This window comes from Astatotilapia calliptera, chromosome 17, assembly GCF_900246225.1.
Source record: "Astatotilapia calliptera chromosome 17, fAstCal1.2, whole genome shotgun sequence".
NCBI lineage: Eukaryota > Metazoa > Chordata > Actinopteri > Cichliformes > Cichlidae > Astatotilapia > Astatotilapia calliptera.
The window spans coordinates 38,994,543-39,020,214 of NC_039318.1; the positions used below are offsets into that span (position 1 = coordinate 38,994,543).

The 25,672-nt window shown below is 43.6% G+C and overlaps 1 protein-coding gene across 2 annotated transcripts; it reads right to left on the reverse strand.

Moving 5' to 3' along the window:
- Positions 1 to 518: 518 nt before the first annotated feature.
- Positions 519 to 25,235, reverse strand: rint1 (RAD50 interactor 1). Of its 2 annotated transcripts, none has more exons than XM_026147011.1 (15): positions 25,182 to 25,235; positions 20,380 to 20,505; positions 14,311 to 14,426; positions 13,012 to 13,185; positions 12,581 to 12,721; positions 11,633 to 11,801; positions 10,180 to 10,290; positions 9,565 to 9,790; positions 8,281 to 8,418; positions 6,388 to 6,482; positions 5,768 to 5,872; positions 3,880 to 4,100; positions 2,394 to 2,574; positions 1,394 to 1,512; positions 519 to 916 (listed from the first exon to the last, which is right to left on the reverse strand). In XM_026147011.1, exons 1-15 carry the CDS (start codon positions 25,203 to 25,205, stop codon positions 706 to 708), a joined length of 2,157 nt encoding a protein of 718 aa, XP_026002796.1. In that variant the 5' UTR covers positions 25,206 to 25,235; the 3' UTR covers positions 519 to 705. The 2 variants fall into 2 exon arrangements, with proteins under 2 accessions (XP_026002796.1, XP_026002795.1); XM_026147010.1 differs by lacking the exon at positions 25,182 to 25,235 and adding an exon at positions 24,542 to 25,150.
- Between the last annotated feature and the right edge of the window lie 437 nt (positions 25,236 to 25,672).

A 25,672-nucleotide genomic window follows, 5' to 3' on the forward strand; every position in this document is an offset into this window, starting at 1 on the left:
GTGATCTATTGGACGAGTTGTCGCTGTGCTCTTAGGCTCAGCAGCCACTCCTGGGAAGGTTTTTTCCATTCGCGGTGAATGACTCTCACTGTGGTTCGCTGGAGACCCGAGATTTAGAAATGGATTTATAACTTTTTCCAGACGGCGAGATCTTGATTACTTTGTTTCTATTTTGTTCCTGATTTTCCTTCAATGACCGCATGATGTTTGGAGGATCCTTTGGTCTACTCCACTTTGTCAGGCAGGCTCTATTTAAATGATCTGCTGACTGAGAACAGGTGTGGGTGTGGTCAGAGAAACTGATCTCTGCTTCCCAAAGATGTGATGCACCACAGTTGATTTATGTTGCAAGAGGGAGTGACACAGATTTTTCTTTCCTTTAATAATAAACACCTTCATTTAGAAACAGCACTTTGTGTTTACTTTTGTTATGTTTGTCCAAAACAGAGTGAGTGAGTGAGTGAGTGAGTGAGTGAGTGTGTGTGTGTGTGTCTCTCTCACAAAAACAACGAAAGAACTGTTTTACACAACTTGGGTTTATTTATACAGTTGTTGTGTACTTGGGTCATCTCATGTCATAGCCATTAAATACCCCATGAAAGAACAGATGAAACGAATAATGACAAACTTACTGAACATCATGTGACCAACTCTGAAAGCTACGAGGAACATAAATGCTAATGACCAAAAGAAAGAGTAAACTGATCAGGAGGGAAACCACGAGGTTCTCAGAGAGAGGAGAATCAACACGTCACACGGCGCCAAACAGAAAACACCGAGCTCGTTCAGCGCCGACTCGGGTGGAGGATCTCCCGTACCTGCACAGTCTCTGGTCATGTCAGACTCTTTTATGAGAGACCTCAGCAGAATAGCAGAGCCCACATTAAGGCACAAGATGATACATGCCTCCTTTACACTGCAGAAAGAGAGCAGATGGACAAAATATATCATTTCAAATATGAGTTACACCTTTGACATGCGCTCTTACGTCACAGCAGTGTTTCTTAAGCATGAAGGCTTCATGACATGGACGTCTTATCTGTGTCTGTGGGGGGCAGCGGCCCAAGCAGAGGTGCCCAGATCCCCCCACACCAGCTATGTTTGTCTACAGTCATTACTGGTTCCTGCTGTTGTGTTTGTTCTCTGTATTTTTGCAACAAATCTGGGATAAAGACGTCTTGATCTGTTATATAATCTTGCATATATGTAATGTGATTTTGAACAGTTGTAAACTTCTGTATGACGCAGACATCGTGACTGATAACTCAGTATCGGTTACGATGGCGTCCATTTGCCGTAGCATTTGTTTCCTGTACTCTGTGGTACCCAGGGCTTCTTGTTCCCCTACCCCGCGCACACACAAACGCACACGCACGCACAGACACACACTTACTGCTTAAAGAAGTTCTCTGGTTTTTTGCAGTAGTGACCAAAGAGAGGAAACAGATTCCGGGTCATGTCAAACTGAAGCTGAGCTGCTCCACCATCACTGAAGTTGTTACAGAGGATCACCTGCCAGAGGAATAAAGTTATACACTGAGACACGTTTGTGCTGGAAGCTCAGCACTACAAAACTGACAGAACATCAAGTGTATTTACTGTGAAGTCAAACTGAAAGGTTACATTTAGTTTGGTTTCAAAAATATTTTTGTTTGTTGTTTTTATTTAGGAGCAAATGTCTGGACAGGGAACAACTTAAAGTATTCTACAGTCTTTTACAGTGTAACTCCGTATCGTTCAGAGACGTCACTAAACAAATTTTTTTTCTCTTTAAATTTTTAACTGGCAAATTTTCAGAGATCTTTAAATGTGTTGGTCCCAAAAACAGACCAGAGCCAAGAAAGGGTGAGCATTTAATATTTCATTGTTTTTGAAATATTCATGTTCAATGTGGGAAAAAATGGCCTGAAAGTGGCTCAAAAGAACATCTTTCAAACATATATAAAAAATATTTTGACATATGAAACAAAAAATTCACAGCAGGGAAAAATGTCAACATTCAACCGATATATTCAACACGCGGCGTCATGGCAGCGATAGCTCAGTAGGTAGACTGGTCGCCCCATGATCAGAAGGTCGGGGGTTCGAATCCACCGAACAGCTACCCTGAGGTGCCACTGAGCGAGGTCCCTGCACACTGCTCCTGGGCGCCTGCTTAGTGACTGCCCACTGCTTCACTGAGTGAACGGGTCCCACGGGGATCAATAAAGTAAACATTATTCTTATTAAATAAACCAATGCAAAGAGCAGCCTGCAGCGTTTGGTGGGAACCTTCAGCAGTTTTGACTCTTCCATCACACTTCCACACTGAGCAGACGTTTATTGTTTGCACGCTCTGACACAAATCAAGGACAATAACAGTGAGGTGGGTTTAGTGAGCACTGACTGCTTACGTCTTGGTAGAGAAAGTTGTCGAGTCTTTCCGCCAGGCCCTGCCAGGCCAGGTGAAACAGAGAAAAGCCAAGCACCTGATGAAGGTTCAACAGTCTGTCCCTAACGCACAGCATCATGGGACATGCTGTACTGGACAGGGACATGGTGGACTGGTCTTGTTGTGACGGCAGGGACAACCACCTAAGTGAAGAACAGAGTAACAGCTAAAAACTTAATGAAACTCTGTAATGTGGGACTTTGTTATATTTCTTAGTGGCAGAAAAAATATTAAAAGGACTCAAGAAACGATAATAAATAAAAATAATGATCAAAACAACAGATTGAATGTAATTTTATAAAAATAAGAAATATGATGTCACTTTATTTTGATGATGTATCTGAATAATAGAAATAATGTGAAGTTTTTATTAGTGTTGTCCTGCAAAGCCCCACAGTGTAAATACAGCCAACGCTGGCACAGGCCCGCGAGCATTTCAGGCTTTTAACTTTATACAACAACAGTAACTATTATTATTTTTCCTTCTGTCAGACACAAACATGTGTTATCTGTAGTTATTTACGAGCTCTTGTAAAGGTGGGGGGGGAATATAACCTGGCCAGGTAAATATGCTGCAGTGCTGGATGACACCACAAGGTGGCGCCTCCTTATTTTGCAACATTGTAATGAGTCTCACCTGTTTCACTGTCAGATTTCGCGTGGTTCACCTGGTATTTCTGTTTTCTTGCTGACACATTCAGATCAAACTGACGTTATTGTTATTTTGACCTAAAAATATTAGAAAAATAACCAGATGCTTACTCTTACTACTTATTACTTCCAGGCTGGACGACTGTAATTCATGATTATCAGGAAGTCCTAAAAACTCCCTGAAAAGCCTTCAGCTGATCCAAAATGCTGCAGCAAGAGTGCTGACAGGGACTAGAAAGAGAGAGCAGATTTCTCCTGTATTGGCTCCCTGTTAACACAGTACCATAACACAGCAACAGAGCACTTCACTCTCAGATTGCTGGTCTACTTCCAGGATATTTAAAAGTAGTATGAGAGGCAGCGCCTTCAGCTGTCAGGCTCGTCACCTTCAGTGATACTACGATATAAATTTTAAGCTTCATCGTACTGTTGTAGATCTACGTAGCAAGTTTCATTTGTTAAAAGCATTACAACTGATGTATGGAATTATATTAAATGATTTTTGACTGTTTGGAAGCAGAAGGACGAAGCGTCCTGCAGTTACTGTGAAACAACATAAGCCCTCGTTTAATGTATACATTTACGATTTGGAAAGCAAACAGTAATTGTTTGACACAAACTGTCGCTGGATTACTTTAATGCACAAAAATAAATCTTTAAACCAGGTTGTGGTTGTGAAGCCTCTGGACTGCTGTCCCGTTAGTCTAAAGCTACACAGATGTCTGAAAGCTAAAACTTGATTTAAATTGTGTAAAACAATACAAAGAATTAGCCTGTCGTCAACAGGTAATTCTCACCTTTCTTGGCAATATGGTTTGGCTTTTTCTTTTATTTCTCTCATGAGAAAATCCAGCAGTCTTCCCAGCATATCTCCTTTTAAACGATCCAGCAACGCTAAGAGACCGTCAAACAGAGAGCCCTCGAGAGAAGCCAGACGACCCATCTCCATGATGCCCAGGCCTCCGGGTACAGCTTCTTCACCGAGTGAGACCGCTGTCTGCTGCAACTGTAGGAAAAACTGAAGAAAGGAAAAGAACCAGAATTATAAAATCTTAAATATCACTCATTGGCTCAGCTGCAACAGGTCAATGCAGCACGATCTTCTAAAGATTTACTTTTTGGGCATCCCTGCATGAATGGAGGGATTTGTGTGTCCCAGTGATCACGGGACTATGTTGTCTGGAGAAATTTGCCTCTGGTAGGGTCTCCCATGGCAGATGGCCCCCACACCCAGGACCAACAAGCAATTCACAGAACCCTCAAGTAGCAGAACAGTCCAGTGCACCCTACAGGAATGGGGTACCTGGGTCCTACCCTGGAGCCAAGCCCAGGACAGTCTCCAGGGCGAGGGCCACATTGGCCCGGCACCTTGACCAATGTGTCCCGGCCAGGCTCAGTCCTAAACAGCTGGGTCTGACGTGGCCACAGCTTTGCGCTGCACCCAGAGAGACCTGGAGAATAAGATCAGTGACGATACACGTGTCCTCAGTTTGGGAGGCTGAGCGCAGGCTGACCATACACCTTTTGGTACCATGGAGGCTGTGAAACGCTCCATCTTACCTGAGAAGGTTGGTCCCACCGACATGAGTGTGGCACATCGGTGCAGATGAAGCTGAAACCATCTAATGCTTGATCGCTGGGTGTTCGGTGAGCCCCAAAATCTCAGTCAGCAATCTCCAGGCCAGAGTGACCCTTGATGGTGAAAGGGCTTATCCCAGTAACGCCTCGGCTCCTTCATGCATGCCAGGACAGCGGACATGGGGAGGGGTGAGTTTCCCCGCCGATGGCGATGCCAGGCCGCGACACCTGGGCAGGAGGAATGGCATCCTCCTCATTTTCATCTACAAGGATATCCATGTTAACACCCTTCTCTTCATCTTCTCCGTGCTTCTCCCCAAAGTTGAAGAGCTGGTTGAAGAGAGGAAGTTGATCCTCTGGGGGGACATGGTCCTCGGGGGACCCCAGCATGCAGCAGCTGAGCTGGATTCGCCACTGGGCTTTGCTGCAGTGACGCGAAGGAAGGGATCGGCTTTGGGGTCACAGCCACTTGCAAATGCTGCTCCCAGATTCTGCTGGGCATTACGTGGGAGTGTTTGCAGGAGTCGGGGTCTGCTTGCAATGCCTGTGCGTGCTTGAAGCCCATTTAGGCAACGCAGAAGGGATGGGGGTCATAGCTGAGATGGTTAGTCTGCACGCAGCTGGGCAAGGGCGAAACACGACACCCTTAACCTTACCCCACTGGGGTTCATCTGAGAGGATCCAGCGGCTGTATGTACTAAACCTTCGCTTTGGCAGCTAGCAATAGCCACAAACACAAAACCAGAGGCTACTTGACGAGCTCGTTTTGTAACACGCAGATAGCAGTAACACAACACCCACTATTACAACAATATATCAGCTCGACGAATCACAGCATAACAGATGTTCTTGAGAACCAGAAAAACAAGTTCTACCTTGACGGCAGCATCATTGAACAGATTAAGTTGAACAGACTGAGGAGCTCATGGAAAAGAAAGCGAGGATGGCTGGTTTGGGGCCTGGGGCTCTTATAAGGGGGTCAAGGGGACCCTGTGTCCTGGAAGTGATTGGTCCATCTTGGACAGACAAGCTGGTAGTGACGCTTCCATGATTGGTCACTGCTGCTTCTAGTGAGATACGGAGGAAGGTTTGAAAGAGAACACCCACCACATCGTTTCCCCAGTCTCCCAGTATGGTGGAAATGTAGTTGACAGCATTGAGGATGGCACAATAACGGACACCCAGTGGGCAGCGAGACTCCTCCTTCATCACCTAGAAGGGAAACGAACAGAAAAACATTTAAAAACTGACTGGAACTTAAAACTGTTTCTGAAATAGCCATAAAACCTTTCCCAGACTGATGAGGAGAGACAATACTACTGTGACCATAACACACCTAAATGCTCCAGACCGGGACTGCTTCTGCATTTAGGCTTAGATAATAAGATCAACAAAGAGGTAAACATTGTGTTTTTTAATGCCCGTACGTTTTGCCCATCTGGTGCTTAAAGGGGTTAACAAAGACTATGAAACGTGTGCACATGAGTGGGTGCTCAGAGCTGTGGTCACCTGGATGCAACTAAACTGGACTGCACTAAGGAAGAACGTGCCTGATAGCCCAGCAGTGGATGGACATCACACTTCATCCACTATGACTGTGAGTGATTACTGTCTCTGGGTAAAAAGAGGATTTTGTTCACTGATTTGGAGCAGATGATGGAGAGCTAACCTAATTCCCTGATCTGTCATCTCATTTTGTCAGCTGTTGTTTTGAATCTGAATGTTACCTGAGTGAGTCGTATACGAAAGTCATCCACGAGTTCTTTCTGCAGCTCCAAAAATTTCAGTTGTGCAGAAGGACAAGGTAAGGTCCGGTACCGCTCTAAGTATGGAGGGACGACAGAAATAAAATTATTCAAAAAATGTTTATATGCAGTAACAGGAAATAAGATATTTTATAAACTATTTTGTATCCCTTCCAAACACAGCTCGTATCGTTATTTTTTGATTCCTTCTTCACCCGATGAAGTTGATTTACCAGTATAATCGTTTGCACCAGTATCACTGGTAAGAGTTTGATGCTACAACCATGCTTGACTCTTTATAAGTAGGCCGCACTTTCTATTACAGCTCTGTAATAAAGTGGTAATAGTACGGTAACAGGGGAAAGTTAATACTATGCAAATAAATTAATAACCGCATAATAGCGCCAAATCACAACAACAGTCGCCTCAGGGCGCTTTATGTTGTACAGTAGATCGTACAATAATAGATTCAGGAAAACCCAACAATCATATGACCCCCTATGATCAGCACTTTGGCGACAGTGGGAAGGAAAAACTCCCTTTAACAGGAAGAAACCTCCGACAGAACCAGGCTCAGGGAGGGGCGGGGCCTGATCATTCTGGATTTAACAGGAAGCCAAAACAGGAGAAATCTGCTCTCTCTTTCTAGTCCCTGTCAGGACTCTTGCTGCAGCATTTTGGATCAGCTGAAGGCTTTTCAGGGAGTTTTTAGGACTTCCTGATAATAATGAATTACAGTCGTCCAGCCTGGAAGTAATAAATGCATGAACTAGTTTTTCAGCATCACTCTGAGACAGGATATTTCTAACTTTAGAGATGTTACACAAATGGAAGAAAGCAGTCTTACATATGTGTTTAATATGTGCACTGAAGGACATGTCCTGGTCAAAAATGACTCCAAGGTTCCTCACAGTGTTACTGGAGGCCAAGGTAATGCCATCCAGAGTAAGAATCTGCTTAGATACCATATTTCTAAGCTTTTCAGGGCCGAGTACAATAACCTCAGTTTGATCTGAAGTAAGAAGCAGAAAGTTAGCGGCCATCCAGGTCTTTATGTCTTTAAGACATTCCTGCAGTTTAACTCATTGGTGTGTGTTATCTGGCTTCATGGACAGATAGAGCTGGGTGTCATCAGCATAGCAGTGTAAATGTATGCTATGTCTTCTAATGATGCTGCCTAAGGGAAGCATGTATAATGTAAACAGAATTGGTCCTAGCACTGAACCCTGTGGAACTCCATAATTAACCTCAGTGTGTGAAGAGGACTCTCCATTTACATGCACAAACTGGAGTCTATTAGATAGATATGATACAAACCACTGCAGCTCGCAGGCTGTTTGTATTTATGCTTATTACAAAGAACCTATTAGTGGTAATAACTTACCTGTAAGTGCGACCTGTAAGCGTACTGAGATTGAAAAGCCTCACATTTACTTCTCTAAACAAACAAACATAGTTCTTCCAGGTGCTACTGAAGCTCCTGTTTGTTAAATGAATGTTCAGTTTCCAGCATGTCGTTTCTTCAGACTTCAACCATCCAATCAAATAACTGAGACCAAACGAGTCAACAGCAGAAAAAGTTGTTTGGTGTTGGCACAGAAGATTTGGCAAGTTTCTCATGGGTGCGACAAACATACTCTGCTACTCAACCCACAAACGCATTTTCACTACATCATGGCACCATTTAAAGAAAGATAAAACAGGCTTTCCAACGGCATAGAATTTATTTCCATAAAGCAGTTTACAACAAAGATCATTTCCTTACCTCACCTCTTGCTCTTTGGTGAAATGGTGTTATACATAAGTTAGAATATTATTAAACATAACAAAACAGCTCAAGCTAACCTAAAGCAGACAACGATACTCAAATCTTACCAGTAATAACCTGCAGCAGAGTCATGAAAGTCTCCGCACAGTCTGGAGCCTTCAGATCATCCATATCACTGATGTCCTTATACTGAGAGCTCCAGGCTCTTTCAGCCGAGAGCATGGCATCCATCTTTTCCACTGCCACTGTATGTACAGAGAAACATTTGTGTCAGTTACTGATCAAACTTGGAGACGATGAGATTGCAATGCAGGCTATCGTATGAAATGAAATCTTACGAGCAACAGTAACAGCGAAGAACAGCCACATGTAGTTTAAAGAAACAATCTGTCACATTATTCAGGATGATCTGGAAGGACTGCAGGGCCTTTATGCTACAATATAAGGTACTGTAAGGCAACGTTTGTGAGGCTATATGTGCGATCAGATCTTTACATGTGTGTCAGTCTCAGGGTCCACGGATTAGCCGCACTGCTGTCACTGAGTTCTGACCATTGAATAAAATATTTTGTGCAGCTGCTGACACACAGCTGATTCTGTATTTTAGGCAGTACCACACCATCTGACTTCAACAAAGTGGTCCAGGACGTCCTGTTGACTAAATGTGCTCCTGAGTGTTTTTGCTGTTATAATGACATTTAGTCTAAGGCCGTGTTAAAGAATAACCAGGCACGTCACTGCAACGGATGCTAGGACTTAATGCAAATCCTCCAAAAGAGTGAATCGACTTCTCTGGAGTGGATCATGCAGCATTGCTAAGTCTTTGCTGTAACATTAACAGTAATTTTGAGAAACTGTTTAGTAACCTAGTGTCACTGGGAGACAGTGAGAGTGTACTACTGTTAGAAACTTCACCCTGCATGACCGTCATTACACCGTCGATGAGCAGCATTAATGTTTCATCAATCTCAGTAAGATCTCAGCAATATTAGACCGTGTCCTTCATGTTTGACTGTAATTCACTGCAGTTTGGGTTTTTACAGCTGCAAACCAAACACGTGGTCCAAACTGCTTCAGGATGAAGACTTAACAGCATCACAGTAAGATTTGTTTCGCATATTGACCAAAGAGTTCACGGTGTCAAAGAGGTGAATGATGCAAGAACGTCACCTCCTCTGTGACTGACTCATTTATATGGTGTGCGACACGTATACTCGGGGTTAGCAAAGCAGTCACTTTCCACTGATTGGAGTGATGTAGCAGGTGGAGCTCATTCAAACAAAATCTGAGTTTAGCTCATTTAATATTGAAATAACAGCATAACAAATGAGACCAAGAAAAACGTGGTCTCATTTGGAGCAGCAAAGACCAAATCGTCCTTAAAAACTCACTCTTCTTTTCCATAGTGAGCCACTTCTGTAGGACTGCATCCTCGAGAAGGAGGTGAAGCACACCAGGCAGCTCTGCTGGGTAGGAATGGTTGCTTCTCAGCTCCTTCTCAAATTGCAGCACCTCCTCCACCAAGTGACAGAAGAGCACATCATCATACAGCAGCTTAGAAGCATCACTGGTCACTTTCTCTTGGACTAGAGACAACAGGCCTCGACACAGCTCCACCTACACGAACACAAAGGTACTGCTCAGTTTCAGGAAACAACGAGTTTGCATGAGGCTTCCCTGTAAGCTGCTCAGCAGAGAGTGGGAAAACATTGTAGTGCTCTTGTACAATAATAAGTTGTAATAAATATTAAATCTGCCTCTGAGGTTTGACGTCAGTCTTCTCTGTGGCGTCGCTGAAATAGAAACTGCCCAAACTGCCCTGAGCTCCAATCAAATGTTTACTGTGTTACAGTTTAATGAGCCGTGTTTGAATCTTATAAGCATCGATTATTTCAGTTAGCTGAAACAGTTCTTACTTCAAATATCCTCCTACAGTCCACCTATAGTCACTTTTATGCCCACACTTTAGGAATGAGTGAATTATAGCATAGTAACAGAAAGCATACCTTGGCACTTAGAGTTACCCCTCCTCGGTCCAAGATCGGCTGGATCGTTTCCTCCATGAAGGTGGAGTTGTTTCCCATCCACATGAGAACCTGTGTGAGGTACCATTCTGGCTGAAAATACACAAAGAAGTTTATTTTGGATTGTGATGACAGTCACAAAGCTAGTCTCTCTGATACGGCTTGTTCTTGTAGAAAACACAGGACTAAATAACAGCCTGGATTAAAGTAATTTCACAGGGTAAGTTTATGCAGCCATGACAGAGGGCTCAAGTATTCCTGTTCCAAACAGCACCCAGTTTCTCAGCAGGAGGATGCAACTGCAAAAATACTCTACAGATGACCTGCTAACAATGACGACTGTGACCACAGGAGCAGACAGTCTGAACCATGACAGAAGCACAGACTGCTACTCAGAATCTAACAAACATCCTCTGAACGCTTCCAAGTAAAGAAAAACATGCACAACAACAACTGAACCCACTGGTGAGGACGAGGGGATGCCCTGGAGCTGATCATCATCATCAGCACATGACCCACAGCAGCGTAATTACACGTGTTACCAAACAACACATAACCTTAGCATACGTACATACGATTACTGACATCGCCTCTCAGAGCGACGGCTCAGCTCTGAATACTCCGTGTTAATCCTTTTCAGAATCAGGATACTTTATCAATCCCTAAGGAAACTATGTAGGAGCGAAATTTTCAGCCTCTTCTTGAATCTTTTCGTAAGCTATGCTTTACTCTTCCAGGAGACGTCCTGAATGGATTCGAGGCCCCATCGCCCCCCAGCATCAATAACACGCTGCTTATTGCAGAAGTTATGACACTTCACTCGCTGATGAGCACCCGGCCTCGGAGCCAGGGAGCGCTCGATCGCTCAAGGCCGCATTAGGAGGAATTTACTGTGGAGCAGACAGAGCGCACTCGCTGTACGCTCCACGCCTGCCTGCAGCGTGTTGTCAAGTGGACGCAGTCTGTGAGCAACTCTAAAGCTTGTGCTGCCGTGAAAGAGCAAAGTTACAAAGCGTTAAACTGAAAGCGAGAGTTAAAAATAATGAAAAGTGTGCACCGCACCCCCATCTGTGCTTTTGGTGAGGTGCTGTCCACGTGCTCGCCAAGGTTCAGAGGATGGTTTGGATCTATTAATCATCCAGAAATCAAACAGCGGTTCCTTCAGTAACTCATATGTACGCTTATCAACAACTAGGATTTCAATATAAAGCCACAGAAACATGACTTCCCTGTAACATTGATCATGACAGCTAATGCGATCCCACCTTAAACTGACAGAACAGCAACCCTGTGATCCGGGAGCGCGGCAGCACTGCATCACGGCGCACATCAAACACTTTGTTCCCTCTTGTGTTAATCAGCGTCCAGACTTTGACATGTTGCTGCCAAACGTTTCAGTGGTCAAAGCTGTTTTCAGTGACCTCTGAACTCTCACCTTACTGACAGAGTTGGTCTGCCGGTTCCCATAGAAGTGGTATTTGAACCTCTTGTTGAGAGGCAACAACATGATCTGGATGGGCAGACAGAGGGGAGCAGGTTTGGACATCTGAGGAGAGGACAGAGCTTCACTGGAGTCCAAAGTCCTCTGAGACAGCAGATCATCACTGTCAGACAGTTAAAGAGCAACGTGTGCGCAGGGAACATGTGTTATTATAAAGACGGCTCTGCACGCGTGTGGTGGAACAAACATTCCTGTTCATGTCTCCACGTCTCCTGCAAACCATGTTTAAACTTTTAAACAGTGTCCCCAAAACAAGGTCGTCTGAAATTAAAAGGTCTCTTTGGTTACACCAAAATATAAGCATGGGAATGTATATAATGTTAAGAACTTAGTGTGTGAGTGTGTGCGCGTGTGCACCCATTTACATCAGGTAAATGAAATAATAGTTAAATTATTTAAATTAAGTCAATTTTAACCTCAAATGAAAACATGTCCGATTACATTTTTCTTTAACAAAAATGAAGCCAAAATGCACAAAAAACCACATAAAAACATGCAAAGTAACAGCCAGGTGTTCGTGATCAGGCCACGTGGTCAGAGGGCCCGGTGGCGCCAGTGTCCGGCAGCCTCGCCTCTGTCAGTGCGCCCCAGGGTGGCTGTGGCTACAGTGTAGCTGCCATCACCAGTGTGTGGATGTGTGTGTGACTGGATGTGGTGTAAAGTGCTTTGGGGTCCTCAGGGACTGAGTAAAGTGCTATACGAATACATTTACCATTAAATTCATTAAGCCTGCCCACCTGTAGAAACGCAGAGCATTCAGTTTTTTATTAACAAAACTCCATGAATATGGAGGCTGAAGGGACATTTCCCAACAATTTAAAGTCACAAATGAGAAACATGGCAGACAGTTTCCAGTCATCCTAGGAGTATTTACAAGGATACGAGGTCTGCAGGGCGAGGAGCTGCCCGACCAGCAGCTCCAGCTGGCCTTCAGTCTCCTGACAGCTGGGCGTCGGTGTCAGTGACTGAGTGGGAGGAGAGATGATCGGCCAGTGAAGCTGAGTCAGCAGCTTCTCAAAATCACTGTGAAAGAAGAAAATGGATTTGGGTCACATGTCAGGGGACATCTTTGCTTATTAACAGCTAGCTCGTTTTAAAGAATCATCAGCAAATTTACAAACGAGCTGATGATGGAGCGTGTGTCGGATTCATGAATGTGTTTCTGAACTGAAGCAGCCTGGAAACTCCCATCAGGGAGAGGCAGCAGCAGCAGCTTCATATGTTCTGAAATATGTGGTTCTGGTTATTATTTATTATTAACCTGTCACCATGTCTTTAGTCTAATAAGGCACAGCAGCTTTGAGGGCTCCCACCTGGTCAGACGGTCCTTCATGATTTTGTGCCAGAAGCTAAGAGTTGCTTGGAGGAAGTTCTGGAGATGAGAACATCTAGACTGGTTTAGTCCATAATCCAGAGCCGCCATGCTATCCACTGCCCTTATGGCTTCCCAGGCACTGCTGGTCATCAGACACTGCTGAACTGTAGCACTGGAACACAAGACTGCACGTCACTGCTTTCATTACACCACAGCAGGCACCAACAGGAAGACCACAGGCCATGAACGAGACTCAGAGAGGTGGGCTGCCGAGTTACAGAAAAACATAAGCTATGATGTGCAAATCTCACCCTGGGTCGCCTCAATCAAATGACCATTTCGTTACCAGGCCTCTGGAGAACTTCAAGACATGTTGAGTCATTTAGCCGTTTAAATCAGCTGTGTTGGATCAAGGACACATCTGAAACCTGCAGGACACCGGCCCTGGAGGCCTTGGACACCGCTGCCCTGTACCATCAGAGTCTAGATGCATGCTCAATCATCCAGGTAAGTAAATGCCAAAGGTTCTGCTCATCTGGACGTTTTCATTGGGAGAAACGTTTCGTCACGTCTCGAGTCTCAGCTGACTGAAGACGTCTGAAAACATCCAGATGAACAGACTCAACCTTTGGGATTTCTCATCAGTGGCTTGATAAGAGAGTGCTGATAACCAGCCACATGGCCCGTCTCCTCTTCAGTTCAAAGGATGGGGCATCTGTGTTTTGGGGAAAGGATTTCAATTTGTCTGACCTTCACAACAGTTTGCTTCGGTCTGTTTTCCACGAGCTCTGGCACAGAGAACGGCACACTGTGCCCCCAACATGCAGGACTGACTTTTGACCCTGCACACAGACTTCTGCAGATTCTCAGAACCTTTCGATGACATTGTCGTCTGTAGATGATCTAATGATCCAACAGTCTCTGCAGTATTAGGTTGTGTTGATGCAGTTCTGAGACACGCTGCCTTCCTTAGATAATCTTTTTACATCCTGTCACGTTACAGACCTGCTGCCACTTAATAACATTCAAACTCGTTTCAGTGCCGCTCACTTTTCCCCGTTTTTGTTGCCCCAGTACCAACTTTAGAGGTTTGCTGCCATCAAATTTAAAATCAGCAGAACTTGGCTCCTTTCCTTCCTTATTTAAACATCTAATAGATCTTCTGCTGTGAATAAAATACAGATTTATGGGACTTACAAATCATTGCACTCTGTTTTTATGCACACAGCATCTGGACTTTAAAAGACGGCATAAAGCTTTGTGTTTTTAAATTGCTCATAAACAGTGAGGGTGTTACCTGAGCTCCTCTATGTGTTGAAGGCATCTTAGGTATTTCATGTGTCTCTCTATAAAGTCAACCTGGTTACACGTTTGTTCGAGTTTATCCATCCAAGGCTGGGCATCCTGTAGGTGCTGCAAAAAAGAGAAACAGACATTGAAGACGTCCAGTATTTCAGTCTGAAACCGTTTGATAGCAACAATGCTGGACAGCAGCAGAGAAGCGTACAAAGATATTAGGGTTTCTATGCTGTACAGATCGGTCACATTTCACACACACACACTTTATTTGTCTGTATTTGTCCTGTAAGCTCGGCTCCTGTACCAGAGGAGGATCTGCCACAGCATCGTATCTGTTCCTAGAACGGCCTTCTTCTGGCCACACATCTCAGATGTCAGTTTGGAGGTTAATGTATCGGCAACATCGGCACGGCAAGATGATGGGTGGTGTTCAAGGGAATCTCCTCTCAGATCTGGACCAGGGCATCCCTGAGCTGGACTGAGGTGAAACGCGTGGTGTCGGATAAAGTCATGAATCCATATCCGTGATGGTTCTTTTTCTCGCTCCTGGTCTTTCGCGGGTTTCTGCTGCCTAAAGTATTCACATGAGCACATGATAGATAATAGATAAAGATAATCTCCCAGAGGTGTTCTACTGGATTTAGGTCAGGTGAGGATGGGGTGGGATCAACTCCTTCATCCTCCAGGAACTGCCGGCATACTTTCGCCACCAGGCCAGGCATCGTTGTGCACCAGGACCCGCTGCACCTGCGTGGGGTCTGACTGCGGCTCCACAGATATCATCCTCTCACCTGGTGTTCTGCTCCAATCAGATCTGTTCTCCCGGTCTGGGGTAAAAAGGCTGACTGTGAATGGATTATTATTTATTATTAACCTTTATTTAACCAGGAAAAGTCCCATTGAGATTAAAAACCTCTTTTTCAAGGGAGTCCTGGCCAAGAGGCGACAACATGTTGAAATTACAAAGTTACATACATATTATAAATAACAATTACATTTTAAAAACATTTTTCTCTGGCTCTCTCAAGCTGGACTTAAAAGCATTTAATGAAATAAGATCTGCTATCTTCCAGTCTTTTTGCATCATGTTCCATGTAAAAGAGGCAGCATAAGTAAAAGCCCTCTTTCCCAGTTCAGTTCTGACAAATGGAACAAAAAAAGATCGCTTGAACGCAGGCTATAAGAAACAGTACTCCTCCGTGTGAGCAGATCGCAAATATAGGTGGGCATTTGTCCAAGCAGGGCCTTGTAAATAAAGATGCACCAGTGAGCAAACCTCCTGGAGGACAACGAAGGCCATCCCACTCGAGCGTACAGATCACAACAATGGGTCAAAGCCCTACAGTTTGTAATAAACCGTAAAGAGGCATGATAAACTGAGTCGATCATATGAAGACACTGGGCGGAAGCATTCATGTACAGCAGATCACCATCATCTAAAACAGATAAAAATGTGGCATTTACAAGATGCTTTTTTGTCTCAAAAGAAAAGCAAAATTTGTTTCGAAAGAAAAATCCTAATTTTAGTTTGAGTTTTTTCACAAGATTGTCTATGTGAGGTTTAAAGGTCAGAGAATCATCAATTAAAAAGCCAAGATATTTATACGTGTGCACCACTTCTATGAGGTTTCCCTCAAGAGTGGACACCAAGGGGACAGTTTGAGGAAATCTCTTCATGTTTGAAAACAACATTAGCTTTGTCTTTTCAGCATTGAGAACCAATTTCAGCTCCAGAAGTGTGTGCTGAACCACGTCAAAAGCTTTCTGCAAAGATTCTATTGCCTTTTCAAGGTTTGAGCCAAAGGAATAAATAACTGTGTCATCAGCATAAAAATGCATACTAGCATTGAACACATTTTGTCCCAAATCATTTATATACATGATGAACAACAGAGGTCCTAAAATTGAACCCTGTGGCACCCCAGTGTGAATATTCAAAAGTTCTGAGCACAGATTTTCACATTTAATGCATTGAGTCCTGTCACTCAAATAGTTAGTGAACCAGGAGACGACATGTCTAGACAGCCCCAAAGAAAGAAGCCTATGCTTTAAAATGGCGTGATCCACAGTGTCGAAAGCTTTTGACAGGTCGATAAAGAGAGAAGCACAGTGCTGTTTTTTTATCCAGAGCAACAAGTATGTCATTTATCACTTTTGTGGCAGCCGTGACAGCACGACGCTGTTTTCTGAACCCAGATTGCAGTTTTGAGAGAACTTCATTAGGAGTACAAGAACTCTTTTAATTGCTCACTGACGAGAGACTCAAGGACTTTTGCCAAAACACACAAGTTTGATATTGGCCTGTAATTAGTCAAAATGGCCGGGTCGCCTCCTTTTAATATTGGCGTAACAAAAGCAGACTTCCAAACAAGTGGAATTTCTTTATTTTGGATTGAAAGATTAAAAAGGATCGTAAGAGGTTGTGCAATGTAATCAGCTGCTATTTTCAGATAATAGGGCTCTATTAAGTCTGGCCCTGGGGGTTTCCTGTGATCTAAGGCTTTAAGAGCTTTATGCACTTCCTGGACAGAAAAAGGAGAAAAACCAAAAAGCTCCCCAAAATATGTTTGGGGTTCTGTACAGGGAGTCATGGGGGCTGCTCCAACAGAGTTAAATAAAAAACCAGTAGCTACGAAGTGCTTGTTAAAGCTGTTTAAGACCTCAGTTCTGTCATAAACTGGGACAGAATCTTTTAAAATGAATTTTGGAAGAGCCTGTGATATTTTATTTATAGATAAGGACTTAATTACTTTCCAAAATTTCTGAGGGTTATTGAGGTTTTCTGTAGTAACAGATAAATAATATTCTGACTTAGCCTTCTTGATAAGTGTCGTGCATTTGTTTCTTAATTTCCTGAAATCTAACCAGTCAGTCAGGGAATCGTTTTTCCTAGCTTTTGCCCATGCCACGGTGCGCTGATGGATGGACTCTGATAATTCCGATGAAAACCAAGGGTTCTCCCGTCCCTTGACCCTAAATTTTTTGGCAGGTGCATGCTTATTTAAAATCTTCATAAAAATGTCTTTAAAATAAGCCCAAGCCACATGGATGTCTGGTATCAGACTCAAATTTTCCCAGTTTACCATGGACAAGTCATAATGAAACGCTTGCTCACTAAATATTTTAAAATTTCTTTTACAGATGATACGCGGTTTACATTTAGGGATTTTAGTGTTCCTACAGGTAGCAACTACACAATGATCGCTTAAATCATTACAGAACACGCCTAGAGACAGGAACTTATGAGGGACATTTGTTAGAATTAGGTCAAAGTAGATTTGTCAGGACTCTTTATATTTGGCCTTGTAGGTAGGTTGACCAACTGGCTAAGATTAACAGAGTCACAGAAGGATATTGTTCTACTTTAGCTACAACACTGCAAATAAAAACATTACTTATTAATATCTCAAGCTATATGCTGTATACTGCTGTAAGTGGGCATTAATGCATCAAATATACTGCTGCAAAACAACTAAGTTAACAGGAACAAAAGAAAAAGCACGACCCAGGCTTCACCGGCAGAACACTGCCTGAAGTCATGCTTCCTCCGGTGACTCATTTCCGTCCCATAGTGCAGTAGATGGCCCCCTTTTGACTTCAGGACTGCCGTAAATGTCACAGATTCAACAAGGTGGTGGAAGCGTTCGTCACAATGATGCTGACATTTCAATATGGCCCAAACAGATTTCCAAGCTGAACATCCATGACGCGCACGGATGTCGTGTTCAAGAAGCCGGTGCGCTGAGGATCGGCATGTAATGTCGCTAAAAGCAGCCATGAAGAGGTTCCACTTTGGTCACAAAGGGGCCGGCGTGGTCACAGCAACACTCAGGTGGACTGTGGCATTTCAACAAAGTATGTTTGGTACTAAGAAGCCCAAAGGTCGTCACACCAGCTTCAGTCTGGTGTTTGCAGGTCGATCTATGACTGATTGGGTTTTACTGTGCATTTTATTATCCAGTTATGCTTTTACTGTACTGGCAGTGTAACTGGGATCATTGGGAAGTGAAGCCCAAACACTACTGGCACTAATGCAGCCCCAAACAATGACAGAGGCCTCACTGAGTTGTATACATGGCTGTATACGCACTGTTGTCCCTCATCCACACTAATCACGACAATCTGAAGCAAAAAGCTTGAACTGGGATTCATCAAAGACACGCTGACACTGATGTTCAGCTCGTGTCACACATCACACTTTCTCCTACTTTCCTTCCTTAAAAATGTCTTTTTGTTTTTCTTTTCAGTTTTATTTCAACATTATCACAACATCGCCTTAGGGTACTTTATATATTTTAAGGTAATGACCCTACAATATTCAACACCCAGTGCATCATGGGAATCCCCCGGCAGCCTACGTCTATTGCAGCATAACTAAGGGAGGATTCAGGGTCACCTGGTCCAGCCCTAACTATATGCTTTAGCAAAAAGGAAAGTTTGAAGCCTGATCTTGAAAGTAGAGATAGTGTCTGTCTCCTGAATCCAAACTGGAAGCTGGTTCCACAGAAGAGGGGCCTGAAAACTGAAGGCTCTGCCTCCCATTCTACTTTTAAATACTCTAGGAACAACAAGTAGGCCTGCAGAGCGAGAGCCAAGTGCTCTAATAGGGTGATATGGTGCTACAAATATCAGCATACTTTATTAATCCCTAAGGAAATTATGTGGGTACAGTAACAGAAACAGACTATTTAACAATACAATATGTGACAGATTTACAAATTTAAGAAATAGCACAATAAATACAAATCCCTCAATAATAAACATCACTACTGCAGACGATCTCAGTTGATGCTAGCAGTCGTTAACGAGGACCTGCTTGCTCACCGGAGAGCTGCTTAGCTGACCTAAGCTTCCATCACTGATTACACAACCCCACACAGCATGCTGTGGACTTGGCTGTGAAGAACTCACTCACAGCCACTGAAACACCAACAGATGGGACCGAGAGGATCCTCACTGGTCAGTATCATCGAGCACTGCTAACCTTCTCAGCGTCTATGCACCCACCAACGATTCTCCTGTTTGGGACACTCGAAAACCAAGGTCAGGGAGGTCCCTTATTCACGAGCTGCTGTTTGCAGACGATACAGCATTCATGTTTGCAGCAGTTAGTCAGCCCTTTGTCTGAGGCCTGCAACAAGTTTACCTTAACCTTTAGCCCGAAAAAGAGAAGCATCATGATCCAGGATGGTGTCTGTGAAGGTTCTCAGTCATCCAGGTCATCGTAGTCAAAGGAGCTTGCAAAGAAAAGCGTCTGGACTTCTTTAAGTTGCTTGAAGACGTTTCACCTCTCATCCGAGAAGCTTCTTCAGTTCTAAGGTCAAATGGTGGAGAGTCCCTGGACTCCGGTCCATCCTGAGGTGGTAGACACCTTCACCTACCTTCCATCAGCTCTAACTCCCTCTCTCTGGAGATACAAGTGATAGCAAAAACTGCAGCTGTCATGGCTGAACACGCGTGGTATCAAGCTTACATATTTGGCACACTCCTCTATGGCACTGAATCCTGGTCCGAGTAAGCCAGCCAGGACAGAAGGCTGAACAACTTCAGTCTCTGATATCTTAGACGTATTGTGGTAAACACCAATGTACTGCAGAGAGTCAGTACTCCAAGTCTGGGTGCACTGCTCAGTCAGAGTCAACTCAGATGGCTGGGCCATGTGCGATGCATGAACCCGGGTCACATCCCCAAGGACACGGGGTATGGCGAGGTGTGCGAGGGCTCACGCTGTCGGAGGACCAAAACTCCACTTCCATGTTTGGAAACGTGACATGAAGCTGACAGACATCAACCAAAACACCTGGGAAAGCTCAAGAGGCTCGGAGCGCTACCATCAAGGAGGGAGACAAGACAAGAGTAAATGGTAAACGGCCTGTATTTGTATAGCGCTTTACTAGTCCCTAAGGACCCCAAAGCGCTTTACACAACCTGTCATCCACCCATTCACACACACATTCACACACTGGTGATGGCAGCTACAATGTAGCCACAGCCACCCTGGGGCGCACTGACAGAGGCGAGGCTGCCGGACACTGGAGTACTTTGGCGTCCTTAGTGATGTCACTACCTTGTGCAGGATGTTGAAGGTAAGTTGTTCCCTCTGCAGCAGCGCCTCCAGAGAACACCTGGCGTCCTCGACAGCAGACAGAGCTGCTGAAACTTTAGGAGGCACCAAACTGGACACAGTCAGGACCTGAAAGGCAAAACAGAACTGCTTACATTTCATACTGAAGATTTCAGAGCGTCATGATTGTGTGAACTTTCTACAAACAATAAATTCTATAACTGTGTGTAAATGAGCAAGTTACATGAGTGAGTAACAGAAAGACGAGAGCAGCAGAAGGGGATGACAGCAGGCCTATGGACAACTAAATGTACCGTAAGGGTGTTGTTTGTATTTTAAACGATAAAAACTGGCTGCTTTGTGCACCAGTGACATCATCACACGGCCACAACCATTTATGCTCGCCATCACAAAAAGCATCACCACTCAGAGAGCAGCGCCACATCAACACCGACAGACGAAGAGGAAAAACTGAAAACCCCAAACGTTACATCTCAGACTTTACAGGCCACAGTTAGCATTTCCATCCATACGAGGGCGTTCATGAACAGTTTGTTAATTTCCATTATAAATAACTATAACGACATGTGTAATGGCATTTCAGTGGTGCAGCGTCCCCGTTTAAGAAAATCATAATTTAATTTATAACATCTATTAAATACAAATTTGTTTGTTAACTAGTTAGTTCGTTTATTTGCTTGTTTTAATCAATTTTAAATCATGCTTTTTATTTGTTCTTGTTTCTAATGTCTCTGTAAAGCACTTTGAATCACCTTGTTGTTGAATTGTGCTATACAAATAAACTTGCCTTGCCTTGCCTTACAAATAATTATAATAGTAGATATAAATAGAAATAATATGAAAAGCCTATGGGAAATACTGAACAGTGTTATAAAACGTGGGGCTGGACAAAAGAACTACAAGTATTTCATTTGTAACGACCATGAAGAATATGGACGCTGTGACAAACAGTCTCAATGAACTCTTTGTAACTGCTGCACCAAATTCAGCAGAAACAGGCGCTGATCCTGGGAGAGCACAGGACAAACCGGATACACCGATAGACAGAAATCCATATTCTATGTTCCTCACAGCCATCGGTGAAAATGACGTTTTTGAAACTGTCAAAAATGTAAAAATCAGAAATCTTTGGATTGTAATGAGATTGATATGATCGTGGTTAAAAGAGTCATTGAGGCTGTTATAAAACCGTTTACATACATCTGTAATTTATCATTTCAAACTGGTCGATTTCCAGACAGAATGAAAATAGCAAAAGTTAGTCTATACAAATCTGGCAACAAACACCATTTCACAAACTACAGGCCGGTCTCTTCACCACCTCAATTCTCAAAAGTTCTTGAAAAACTGTTTAAAAACAGACTGGAGAAATTTACACATAAACTACTCACTGAGAGTCAGTACGGGTTCAGATCAAGCAGATCAACATCATCGGCACTATTAGATTCAATAGAATACATCAGAAATATGTGTCTGGGTCATTCAGAGAGTTGACAAAGGCATTTGACTCCATAGATCCTGATATATTAATAAGAAACCTGGAACGTTACGGTGTCAGAGGGGTCGCTCTAGATTGGGCCCGGAGTTATTTAGGTGACAGGAAGCAGTTTGTGAAATTAAATGCTCCTTATGTGCACATTGCTTGTGGTGTACCCCAAGGGTCAGTTTGGGCCCAAAATTCTTCAACTTACACATTAACAACATCTGTAAAGTGTCCAAAGTATTAAAAATGGTTCTCTTTGCTGACGATACAAACATCTTCTGCTCTGGTGATGATCTGCAGAACTTATTGGAGGATATGACTAATGAAATAAGTAAAGTAAAATAAATTTCTGGGGGTAAAAAAATCTTAACTGAGAGCTCACGTAAGATATATTCATTCCAAAGTATCACGAAGCATTGCAACACTAAACAAGGCAAAGCAGGTATTAGACAGAACATGCCTTCATGTTCTACTGTTCACTGGTTTCACCTTACTTAAGCTACTGTGTAGAGGTCTGGGGCCACAACTGTAAAACTACATTACATTCACTTTGTACTCTTCAAAAAACGCAGTTTGAATCATCCACGCTGCAGGTTACAGGTTACTGCAGTCTGAAATATTGAAATGTGCCGATCTAGTGAAATTCCAAACTGCACAAATTCTATTCAAAGGCATCAAGACCAGGAAGTTCCTGACCATGCATGGAGGGTTTCACCCCGAGTCCAGCACCCCGAGGCTGTATGCTAAGCACAAGGAAGGAGGCCGGGAACTGGTGAGTGTCAGCACCACAGGATGAGACATCAAACCAGTGCAGGTGGTGGGAGACAGAAGGACTCTGGCCAAAACATCTCTGATGGACAGAGTCTCCCAGCCCATGCATGCTGAGCTGCAGAGCTCCTTCAGTGACAGACTGCTGCATCCTCGATGCATGACGGAGCGTTTCTGCAGATCCTTCCTCCCTGCAGCTGTCACACTGTACAATCAGAACTGCTCCCAACAAACACAGGTTTACATCAATGCTGTAACTTGCACTATTTCATCATCCGATTCACACTATAAGCTGAGTTTGCCTCTTATCTGAAATACATTTTATCTGTAAATAAAGTGTATTTCATTTTATTTAATGGTAATAACTGTACAGTACTCTGTTTTTGGTAACTACTGTCCTTGATGTAAATATATATATTTTTTAAATTGTGTATGTTTCTGTTCTGTGCGCTGTTTGATGTACGTGTGTTTTTTTCTTGTTGCTGTTACAACCACATTTCTGCTTGTGGCACAATTAAAGGATTATTCTATTCTAAACATCCACGAGTACATCGTGGAGAGGCCACAACCCGCCGTGACCGTCCGTTACAAAAGCAGAGCTAAACCTGGCATCAACAAATGTACAACAAAAGACCTGCATGATGTACAAAACTGTTATTTCTTTGGAAAACTACAGCTCATGTCCCATTATGATCCACTGCTGTAAGAACTCATAATAATAATAAAGATGATTTTAGGTAGTGCCAGAAAGCACAGACACACAGTGTATGTTAGGCTGTCTGAAACAGTGATGTGCTCCTGGTGACTTATTTTCACTGCTGATTAAATGGAGTCAGTAACTTAGTAACAACTAACCAGTTTCTGTCTGGTAAGATGAGACGTGAGCTCAGGTTAAATGAATAAAACAAAAACGTGTTTCTAGTGTCCAAAACAACAACAACTGTTCCTGTAATCACCATTAAAACCTTTACTGGGAAGAAGTTGGTGTGAATCCTTCAAACCACCGCATTAACAAACTCCAACATGAAGAAAAACAAAGTTTTTAGTGATATTTAGAGATTTCTGAGGAGAAAATGAAGCTGCCCGCCGGTGTGTTCAAAGCCACCAGACAACAGGGGTTTAATCCAACAAGTCATTCAAGTCTGTTTTGACAACACTGAGACTGGAAAGCTGGGAGAAAAGAGCCGGAATAGACTCAACACAATCAAAACACTGACTTCTGGCAGTGGCTCATACCAGCGCCCCCCACTGGCTGCCTGGAGGAGTACAGTTTGATTTAAAGCTATAACTGAGCTCAAAACAAGGTTTATACAATCAGTCTTTCTACCATAAATCTAATTTAACTATTAATAAGTGCATAAACTTCACAACAACGCACAAACGTGTTTCTCGAGGACACAGAAATGTGTAAAAATACAGTGTTATAGACGTTTGTTTGTTTACGTCTTACATTTTTAGTGTAAAAATGGAGATATATAGAAACATGCACCGTCATACTGTTCCCACGCCAGTGTCCACGCAACTGCACCACTACTAATCTCATATGTGGGCTTGTGCACGTTTTTACTGAGCTGTGATTAGGACACAGACGCTGGCAGCCCACAGTTCATTCTGTGGGCTGTGAGGTCATTGTGCAAATGTCCTGTTTATAAAGCTGCAGTCAGCTGAGACTGAAGACGCCACCTGGATGATGACGAAACGTTTCTCCCACGGAAACGTCCAGATGGACACAATCAGCCTTTTGGGAGCAATTACAGGGTTGGTTTGTTTGTCTTTAACTGGGAGACTCGGTTGCCACATTTCCCACCTGTCCCGGTGTTAGTGACACAGCGAGCAGGACCGCATCTCACGCATTCTTCGCTGTGTTTCTGTATATATGATGCTTTCGTTCACCTGCTCCTTCAGCGTGTTGTTCTGCTCGGTCAGATGTTCCATCAGCTCACCGACGGTCTTCGGGCACATCAGCTCGGTGTCTCTGTCCTCCAGGAAACCCGCCACGAAGTCCTCCGCAGATAAAGCTTCGCGGTGTGGCGCTGCCGTATGAGCAGGCTGTGAGGAACGTGTTGTTATTTCACTCTCTGCTCGCGCTGGCGTTCCTGTTACGGCCGCCGCCATCTTTCCTCTCGAATGCAACGACCGCCTTCCTCGGAGGCGCTCGTGAATTGTATTTGGGTTCCCCGCGGGAAGAGGTCACGCGTGTAGCGGTCACGCGTAGTTACACACATGCCAGGCTTTCATATTACATTTTCCTTTATAGATTGTCTCACATAAAGGGACGTTACCACGCGTGTCTTGCTCTCTTGTAAACTGTAGCCACTGCTGCCGTATGGCCCGTGTTTGTTTCACTAACACGAGGAGTACGCTGGAGGAGAAAACAAGCCCACATTTGCCTGAAAACGCCTACGTCACAGATGGCGCCGTCCGCTACACGTCAGCACATTCATTCATGGTACCGGGTCCAGTACAGCTGATTGTAGTATCGATACCAAGTCAATGCAGGACCGATACCAATACTATTGATCTACAGACATACCTTATGTAGGGGAGCACGTGACATGACTCATCACAGGTGTGCAGATTCCGAGCACACCTTAATGACCACTAAATCACTGTGATTCTACAATAGTAAATAACAATGAAAACACACCTTTCGTGTCTGTCTCCAACACACAGCTCAGGCTGTTTAAACGTGCTGTTGGCTATAAACAAGACACAGGAAGATTCAGACATTTTTCATACTGTTTGTTAATTCACAAAAAAATTATAATTCAGTGAATTTAGAAGATAGAAACAAAGTATCTATCGCACTACTATCGATCCAGTATCAATTCCAGTGTTGTTGTCGATACTATTAATAATTGGATCAATGTGCCGCCTCTAATTCATGTATACAGATGTATAGTGCTGTTTACCTGAGTACCTTAGCACACAGTTGAGCTGTAGCATATTTTTCCATGCATTAGTTAACTATAACTGAATATATGATCGAATGTTATGTTGTCTGTCTGTCAAACTGATCTTCAT

Bases quoted from the DNA above. Each gene is read 5' to 3' on its own strand.
- rint1 (XM_026147010.1), bottom strand. From the start codon at position 24,763: ATGGCGGCGGCCGTAACAGGAACGCCAGCGCGAGCAGAGAGTGAAATA. The intron at 10,291-11,632 runs GTGAGAGTTCAG...GTGTATTTTCAG, and splicing joins AGACCAACTCTGTCAGTAAG to CCAGAATGGTACCTCACACA. The intron at 5,873-6,387 runs GTAACATTCAGA...TTTCCCTTCTAG, and splicing joins TTCGTATACGACTCACTCAG to GTGATGAAGGAGGAGTCTCG.